At 37.1% G+C, this 10,047-nt stretch overlaps 1 protein-coding gene across 2 annotated transcripts; it reads right to left on the bottom strand.

The window, feature by feature from the left end:
• Positions 1–2,250: 2,250 nt before the first annotated feature.
• LOC140936808 (GTP-binding protein Rit1-like) lies at positions 2,251–9,310 on the bottom strand. 2 transcript variants are annotated; one of them, XM_073386308.1, is made up of 4 exons: positions 9,104–9,310; positions 6,460–6,516; positions 5,631–5,704; positions 2,251–5,294 (listed from the first exon to the last, which is right to left on the bottom strand). In XM_073386308.1, the coding sequence occupies exons 1-4, from the start codon at positions 9,186–9,188 to the stop codon at positions 4,875–4,877; spliced, it is 636 nt and encodes a 211-aa protein (XP_073242409.1). In that variant the 5' UTR covers positions 9,189–9,310; the 3' UTR covers positions 2,251–4,874. The 2 variants fall into 2 exon arrangements, with proteins under 2 accessions (XP_073242409.1, XP_073242410.1); XM_073386309.1 differs by lacking the exon at positions 9,104–9,310 and adding an exon at positions 6,718–6,827.
• Between the last annotated feature and the right edge of the window lie 737 nt (positions 9,311–10,047).

Below are 10,047 nucleotides of genomic sequence, written 5' to 3'. Positions count from 1 at the left end.
TTGCTGGTAGTTTCTTGGCGATGCTTCTAGTTGCATCAACCACCTTGAAGACGTAATGCCACCACAACACTCTACAAGCGAACCAGCAATGCATGACTTCCGCTACACCAAGAAACACCCAAATAGCCGTGTTATGTTTTTCATAGGTCTCAAAGCAACGATTCAAGCAATGCAAATTTAGGACATTAGCGATACTTATGGCGATTTGTGCGGGTTTGCTTCTAGAAAATCCATGCAGTTCCCTGTTGTTCTATAAACTCGATTTTGATGTAACACATCTTCATCCATCCTGGGTATTCTTAGCCTCCGTAACACCAAAGACGAAAATTGCCATCTTCATTTAATTTTACAACAATGAATACAGTCAAGCTTTCATATCTGGGCCGCTTTAATAGTATCATCTTCACTGCTTCTTCGGCGGACCATCATCACTTGGGGCTGGTTTTCTTCATTGTATTTTCTGAAAACTTCTCCGGTAAGCAGGTCCACATTCCCGGCAAGCAGATCTTTTTTGGTACCTTGTGGCTGTCTACTGAACGTTTGTCAATCGTTGTTTCCTTTGAGACGGTCAAGACACTCGGCGGCGAAAACACGGTAGTTTTACTTGCAGGAGCGTGGAATAACATTAGCTTTGCTACAATCGGACCAGCGCTAGCAATAGAGCAGGAGAAGTATACTATGATAAAAGCGATAGAAAGTTGCATTGTTCACAGAAAGGAATGTCGCAGTTTCTCACTTGACTTCTGGGGTCCGCGGTCGTTTGCCTCCACGATTGTATTCACTTAAAGCATTTTGTCCTACAGCTGACAAACATTTCAGTTGTGTTGTCTTAACAGTAGGTTATATCTATGGCTAAAACAGTATAAAAATGAAATTGCTTCCTTTAAAGCCTACATCTATATGGAAATAAAATTGGGAAAGAAAAAAAATCTGTCTTGTCAGAGTTTGAATGGCCTGGAAACAGTGAAAAAAACGGAGAAAAACAACTTATTTGGCAGGATCCGATCGTCATCGCTTTCAGGGCATCTGCCATCTGGCCCCAGTTGTTCAAAAGTTGGATAGCGCTATCGACCGGATAAATCCCTATGCGGATAAGTGTTAGTGAAACCAAATGCGCTATCCAGTGGATAGAGATTTATCCGGTGGATAGCGTTATCTACCTTTTGAACAACTGGGGCCTGAACTGAAAATTATTTTTAGATATTATTGGCTGCCTTACCCATTTCTCACAGCTGAGACTGAATTTTTCGAGATTTTGCATAGCAAATTGCGGATATACTTTCAGCTGTCAATGTTTCTAGCAAAACTTATCGTTGCGTCACACGAAACAGGAGTACAACATAAAATCCTGTGCTTCCTACCGGAGGGCACTACTGGGAATTCTTGGTGGGGATGTGCCGCCCGGTTCTCCGAATTGGCTGACCCTATTTCAGACCAAAAGATGTCACTTCCCACACCCGTTTTCAGACCTGGGGCCCGTTTTTCGAAAGTCTTGATAATTAACCGGCCCGGTAAGCTGTCTCCGTTTACATTAAAGATCGAGGTTTCAATAGTTTTGCATTTAACAAGATAAAACTATCAGTTAATGAAACAAAATGGAGTAGTTTGCTATCCAGGACCCGCGCTCTTTTTCTTTGTATTTCGATTTGAATGTTTTGATTTCGGGCCCGAAAAGTTAGCGGGACTTTCGAGAAACGGACCCCTGGCTTCTAAAACCCATTCCCGTTTTCAGACCTGGAGGTGGTTAATAAACGCAACATACATGTTTTCAAAGACAGAAATTATGTTATTCTTGCTGAGATTAGAACGCCTGCAACATTTCCCTAAAGTCAGGAGATGGGCACCTGATAAAAGCCATTAGCTTATATAGAGAATATAACATGGCCACGCGAAGATACGAAATTGTCTTCGAGTGTTGAAAAATATTTCACCAGTGAGAGCCGAATGTTCTATTTATTATGTAAACATCAATGAAATACCAAACCATTTCACTTTAAAAGTTTTTTGCTCTGAAAGGCGCAATTTATTATGCAGCCATAGCAACGGTGATAATTCACGTGTGAAGATATCTTGTTTTCGCAAGAAAGCTCACCTGTTAATTCATTGGTGTTTATATAATAAAACACTTTCTTTCTTATTCATTTGGAATTGAAATGACGAACACATTCATAAACACTACCGAATTTCCAGTAATTGTGTTATCCAATAAAGTTCTTATTATATTATTGTTATTATAAACCAGTGATGACGTTATCAAATGTTGACTGTTTTTTCAGGCTATACTTTACAAGAAAATTATTTACCTCATTAACTTGTACTTTAAAAAACTTTTGTGTAAGAGAGAGCAATTTACATTTACTTTATTCTAAGAAATCCTCAGTCCAACTACATTTGAATACATTCAGCCATAAATAATGAGGAAAAATATATGCAGTTATTTGCCAATACTTAATTAATTTTGGGCCCACAAATATTTAACTTTCAAGCAAAATAAAACTGAAATTGTGAAGTTTTTCCTACGCGTCAGACTATAATGATAAAGTAAATAAATTCTATAAAATTTCCTATCGCTAATATTAGGGTGATCCTTTTTCATCTCATCAAATTGTAAAATATACAATATCATATAACCTAGCCTAAAATCTAAGATAATTTTTGCTCTTCCATATTGTTTCAGCACCTAAAGTTCACTGCCTTAAGCATTCAAGACTTTTAACCCTTGATATTGATGTACAAATTCTCCCTTCACGTCGCCTACGTCTCTTATAATTCATAAAAAGTGATCTTGGGCCGGGGGGGTACTCCCTATAATGACCTTTACAGAGAGGCTCAGCCCGATTAGGTACCTTATTCACGCTTCAGGTATATGAAAGGGTAGAGAAATCACTGGTTGAAGTATATGAAAGAGTAGAGAAATTTGTCATTTCAGTCTGTAAAATGTCCCAAAGGGCTAACATTTTATGGATGTGACAAAGTTGAGAAAACATTCTGGTTTTTTAAAAGACAATGCATTTACAGGGATGCAGCATTCTACGCTAGGTATGAGGAAGGGGTACCACTTGTCAAAAGGATGCATATGCTACAGGTCAAATTTGATTTCAGGTTAAACGTTTTTAACCTAGGTTGATTCTCAATTCGCTTTGTCTCTTGGCCCTAATTCATGAATAATTACGGCTAGGAAACAAGGGAAATTGAGAATCCACCGAGGTTAAAAAAATGTTACCTGTAACATATATAAAAGGGGCACCTGTCAAAAATGGTATTTAAAAGGGTAAAAAGTTGAACCCCAGGTGGAGCCTCCCCGTATGAAACTTTGTTGATTTCTTTTTCTGAGTTAAATCTAAAATTAATTACACTGTAAAATATGATTTGGGAACAATATACTTCTATTATATGGACACACCATAAATTCCTTGCTATCTGTGGCAGGTCACTCTCCATTTCTGTGCAGAAATAATGACATTGACCTGCTTTGATTCAAAGCAATAATTAACTCCCTAGCTTTGTTTTTGGTATTGGTATATGGCAGAATCCAAAAGCATGCAAGATGAAGCTAATCCTGTTTTCTGATTGGCTACATGAGAGGACAAGATAGTCCCATCTTGTTTTCTTTTTGGCTGTATAATAGATCCTTCATTGACGCAGCTCTGTCAAGTTGGCTGGATATTGGCCTTATTCTTTTTTCATTTTTATTGACCTCTTGGTCCATTTTAAGCCATTGCCATCTTGACTACACGCTTGATCAACCCTCCAAGTTGCTACCATTTTGGTTGCCATGGCGCCTAAAATTTTGGAGCTCCCTAAACCATAAGAGTTGGTTGCCAAATGGCAACCGAGCCAAAACTTTAACTTGGAGGGTTGTTGGTCAATATGTAGTATGGATCATATGCAAATACTTTTAAATTGCATGTTCTTGGTATGTACTTTGTCAACACTGACCCAATTAGTTAGCAAATATTGCAAGAACAAAATGCAGGGGCATTTGCAGATGCATATTAACTTTTTTATGGCGTTAAGGGTAGTATTAGGTTTTAAAAAAAAGTTTCTGAATATTTTTAGTTTTAAACAGTCATGATAATATGCATAGTTATCACATTAAAGATAATTAACAATTATTCCTCAAGCCTGAATGGGCTATTGACTCAGAGGCCATGAGGGCGAGAGGAAAAAATCCAAATAGTTGGTCAAAAATATCGAGACAAAACAACTTTAGCTAGTTCAAGGTAAACTTTAAATCCTTTTTGGCCACCAAAAAGATGGCACTTTTCACTACTAGTGGGCTATAACAGATGATATAGCCTAGTAGCTCAGCCAATCGGAACGCTGCATTGATAATAGACCACTAGTTGGATTTTCCTAATGTTGGAGAGATTTAGAGCTATGATTGAGGCAAACGGCAAATAACAGCAAATATTCATGTTGAAAATTTCTCAAAATAGAAAATGAACAGATAAAAACAGTCTAAAATAATATATTCTTACAGATGGCAATAATGTGAAATTACTTTTATTTTTTGTAGAAGTAAAGAACAGTTAAAGACAAGTAAAGGGAAAACTTGGTCATGTGGCACAAATTCATATTTCCCATAAACGTAACTCTAAATCTCTCAAATTAATCCAATCGCCTAATTTCCTTCCCAGAAACATGCAAATAAGGGAATACAGTACCCAAGATAGTTTAAGGATAACAAAACAAGGAAAAAATTATTTTACAAGACCAAATTTAGACGAACAGCTTCTAAGCCGTGATGTGTATGTTGTTTCACTCTTTTGTATCACTTTCCACTCCAAAGATGGAAATTTGTGTTGATTTGATTATGGTCCGGGTAAGTATGAACAGTTTTACAGTTTTGAAGCACAATTTTCATATCATTCTTACGCTGTTTTCTTTTGGCGCCTGAATAGGTTTTGCAGAATAGTTCCTGCTCTCTTGCGGTGTTTTTTGTCCTTTTGAGCTGACTTTGTCCCAAGTCTTTCCTTTCTCCTTATCTGTCGTACTAAACTGTGAAAAACATCGTCCACAAAATGCCGTAAGGCAGCAGATGTTTCAAAAAATGCACAGTCAAACTCCTGAGCGAGTGCTTGCCCTTCTTCTGTTGTGACTTCTCGTTTACTTTCCAAATCAATTTTGTTCGCAACAAGAACCATGGGTATGTCATCACATCGTCGCACACGCTCAATTTGTTTTTTGGCTTGTGAAGCCTCTCTAAAACTTTGTCTATCTGTTATGGAGTACATTATGATAAATCCCTCACCACTTCGCATGTACTGTTCTCTCATAGATGTAAACTCTTGCTGCAATTAAAAGAACAGAAAATCAAGTTTGTTTTTCCCATGAGCGAACAAATTTCTTTTTGGTACAATTGTATCTTTTGAAGCTGTGAATAGAACTATCCATGCCACCATTGTTACAATTGCCACAACTTATATAAAAAGATTATTAAAAAAAAGTTATCATAAAAAAATTCAAAACATCTGAAGAAAGTACACCCAACTCCCAGAAAATCAAACCAATAATAATCATATTTAATAAAAGTTACTTACAACAGAAGAAGGTGCCATTTTATTTGTGTATACTCTTAAATATAAAACAAATTAAAGCAGGCAACTTGAACAAGTGCATTAGCTTACTTGTCCAGCGGTATCCAAAATGTCCAGCAGCCCTGATTCACCATCAATAACAGCTTGACGTTGATATGCATCCTCTAACAACAAGATGAAAAAAACTTATCATAAATTAGAAGATATTTTTAATTGAATTAGTTAACAAAGTAAAAATCACATAAATAATTCACAAGAAAACCTAAAGAAGAAATAAGCAATTAAACTTTGATGGCTCAGAACAAATTAATGTTACATGTGTAGTACAATAGTAGTGTAATTAATTATTAATTAAATACAGTGTTCTCCCTATTAGGCAGTAACCGGTAAAATTTACCGTCTGAAGCAAGTCACTTCTTACTGCCTGCAACAAACTGAAGGTTTACTAAAATTAAAGAAGTACTTTTAAAAAATACACAAGTTGTGATCCGATCTGATTCTCACATGCCACAAGAAAATGAATGAATATGTGGAAAAGTGCTAAAGTATGTATACACAGCTTTTCTTTTTATATGGGCCATGCATTTTGGAAACAACATTGAAGACAGAGTAAAATTATTGGAATCAATTGTTTTAAATTGTTGTTTTAAGATGAGAACAGCCGAGTTGCATAAAATAGGTCTTAAAATGAGAGAATGATGTTCCAGAGAACTTAGCTCCTAAATTTCCCAGCAAGGGCGAAGCCATGTCCCGCACTCCACTGCCCACCTTCCCCCAGAAACATGCACCTCTGTGGTGCACATTTTTTGCCTTACCGGCTGCGAATGATCCCTTACCTACCGTGCTAAAATTTAGGGAGAACACTGTCAAATAGCGATATAAATCAATAAAAAAATTCACAGTTTGGTTATCGTCTCACCTATAGTAGGATCATGGTAATCCAAAAAACAATGGGACACAAATTGCATTGTTACAGCTGAAAAATAAAACAGATTACATCTGATAAGTCATATTTTCATTTGCATAAAAAGACCATGAAGGTCAAGGGGTAAGGCATTGCACTAGAAATTGTACCTACAGATGCCAATTTGTTCTGTAAATTGGGGACCTCAAATCCCCAGCTCAAATCCTTAACATAAGTAGCCAAATTAGTGACTAATTCTTCATGTCAACCTACTTGAAGACCTGATTCATTTTAAAAATGTGGAATTAAGATTCATCTGTAGCAGTGAAGGGTTTATCAACATCTGTGTTTATGTCAGACAGTCAGCACATGTTCCACAAAGAAAATATGTCAACAGACACCATCTTGGATTTCAAGTACATACTTTGTGTATGATCCCTTATAGTGTCCTTGATCGATTCAGCATATCAGACATTGAATGATGGTATTTTTATAAAGGTTTAGAGTGGTTTTCGTTTGAGTGTCGTAAAACCAAAACCAAAGTAATTACTCTGGCCAATCACATAGGACACAGACAATACATTGAACCAATCAAAACTCGAAGTAATTACATGTGGCTGACGCAAAGCGCGGGAAAATGCATGCGAGCGCGTCACAATTGGCTTTGGTTTTACTTCTGATTGGATGAAAAGGTGGCGCGAATCTTTTAAGCCAATCGCATCGTGTAGAAAGTGCAAAACCAATTACTTTTCGACACTCAAATGAAAACTGCTCTAACACAACACTATCACTAAGGATAAAAAGTCATAATTCTACAGGCTCTACAGTAACTCGCAAAGCAACAAAAGAAAACCGATTTCTATTAGATAAGTTTGTTTTTACATCTTGCTCACCACAAAGGCAAATACGTTAAAAAAAAAACATACACAACAACAACAACAAAGCTGTCAGTAATAATAAAAATGAGGAGAAAGAAAAAGGTAAAAGGAAAATAATTAATTTTACTTTACTCAAGGGGATTATCAAAATGATTTTCATGTCGGGTAATTAATAACAGGAAGAACAACATAATTTTGCTTTTTGTCAGTAACTTAGGCTTTCGTGTTTTCCACCTCTACATCTCTGTGTCACTTCTCATAATTAAAGTGCAAAACTACTATTTATAATGAGACGTTTAACCCTTTAAGCCCTAATATCAAAATTCAAATTCCCATTTGCTGCCCCTATACATCTCCTGTAAAAGTAGTAGCGAGAAGTTGTTGAAGTATCAACTCATCGTATCTTGTGTGATTATGTCCTTAATTCTCATCACCAATCTGTTATATAAAGCATTGATATCACAAGGAGAATTTTGATACTAATCACTCTTAGGGCTCATTAAGGCCAAGACTCTGTCTCCCTTCAGTAGAAACTGTAGCATTCCATTTCCCTTAAAGACAGATAGAGCCATTTACTTAAGAGTGAGACCAATACTGTAACAGCAGCAATTAAATTTTTATGAAAGTTGGCTTTGTTTACTATACACTTGTCAAATTAATTTAAAATAATGCACAAAGACATCTGCTTGGATGTAGCTCCTAACCATATGCACAAAACAAGGAAGTCTTGAGTTCAGCTGACTGGGGAGAAGGGAAGTCCTTGTTTTTGCATCCTGGCAGGATGCATCTTCCCTCAGTTCTAAATTCTCAAAAGTTATCATTCGTTAGACTCATTTCAACAGGCTGAAATAAATCTGGAACTCTGTTACATTTCCTCTTAAGACACTCCTTAGCACCAAAACGCACGCGACCTCGCGTTTCGCGCGCGAGCACCTCTCTTCACTAAGATGACGTTTCAAAAAAACTTGAAATAATTATTTTTTAGTGATAGCTCACAAGAATTTAAAGCAAAAAACGTAGCAATCTTTAATTATCTCGACACAATTGGTCAAACATAGTAAGCTCTTTAAGGTTTGCTGAAAATCGAACGTCACACTTCACTGAAATAAACAACATCGGAACATAAGTATGTTATTATCATTCTCACTATCAAAACAACACCAGTTCACAACAACTTGCAAATGGTATGTACAACAATATGTTCGAGATGATAAGTTTTCTTACCCTTGCGAGATTTTATAGAAAAACGTCGTTTGCTTATCTAAGAAAAGTAGCATTTAAAAATTTTCCCCGGGCAAGAAATAGAGTGGAACAGACAAATTACTAAAATCATTGTTTCAAGCCGCTACTTGTTACATTTCCCTCTGATCACATGCCAGAAAAGTTAGAATTCCGGACAAAATAAACAATAAAGTTGGGAAATTTGCGAAATGTACACCCTCTACTGTAGACAAACACACTGGTGGTATTCCAAGCATTTTATAATTAACCAAAGGATGAAAGCGTTGTAAAAGTGCAAACAAACAGTTCATGGTCGATCGATCGATTTCGGCGGCGATGGCGCATAGCGATATTTCATAACAAAAACGTCTCCTAATCGGATTTACAGTTCTCCGGAGCTGATATCACCATAATTTTTCCTTTAAAAAAGAGAGTATCCAGGAAATGGTTTTTGTTCAGTGATTAGCGATCAATTTTGAATGTTTGCTCGCAAATTCCTTTGGTCAAGGGACGTGAGATCTTTACGCCAGACTGAGCTCGTATCGTTAGTTCGTACTCACCTGATTTGCCAACTCCTCCTTCGCCAAGTAACACAATTTTGTAAATGCGAAGACCACCAAGAAACGAGGCAGTCGTTGGATGCATTCTCTGCACTATATAACAGCTCCAGTATGATTTATGAATACCGGCTCTGATCTCTTCGTTCCCGAATGCTCCCTGTCAATGCGCAGCGTAAACGTTCGTTTCATTTGCATGAATTGTTTTTCTGCGTTTAATTTTATAGGCGACCGGAGTTATTTTTGGACCAGCCCCTGATTGGTTCCTTTCTACGAAGTTGATAAACAAACCTGAAGAGTTTGCTGACGGGTCACACACTTTCGTATCATCACTGTTTTGGGCTGGTCACATTTGTGGTAGCAAATAAATAGGACACAACACGACTTCCCGATAAAAAGAAACGACACTATTTTCATAATTCCACGTGACTAATGCATACAAACCAATGCAAGATTAGTTCACTCCTCCCGAATCGGACTCCTTTCGGAAGTGACGGTCTTCGTTTAGGGGTAGGAATTGCAGATTTTGGTTGCTCTGCAGGGCACGCGGTTTTCAAGACGGAAAGCACAAAAAGAAAACAGAAACGCCATTCTAGCCATGCCCAGATTAGGTTTTTTTTATGAATTGTCCGTTTAGCATCCCCGGCACGTCTCACTGTGGAGTGTGGAAGTCTTTCGGGGCCTTCTCCCACAAAAGCAACCACCCATTTCCCACTCCACGTTTTTTTCCCAATTTGGGTGTAAATTAATTTTGACTGAATCATGATAAGCTTTCTTTTTAGGACTTATTCTTCAAAAAGCATCAAACTGAAACGTAGCAATTACCGGTATCCGATTAAACGCGTGCTGTGAAAAGTTTCAATAATATCCTTCTATACTTTACGACGAGAACTAAAATACCACCTGATATCGTTTAATATTCGAATTTAATCGTTGGCTCTTAAATA

This window comes from Porites lutea, chromosome 5 (assembly GCF_958299795.1).
Source record: "Porites lutea chromosome 5, jaPorLute2.1, whole genome shotgun sequence".
NCBI classification, from domain to species: Eukaryota; Metazoa; Cnidaria; class Anthozoa; order Scleractinia; family Poritidae; genus Porites; species Porites lutea.
This window is presented reverse-complemented; position numbering and strand designations above follow the sequence as displayed.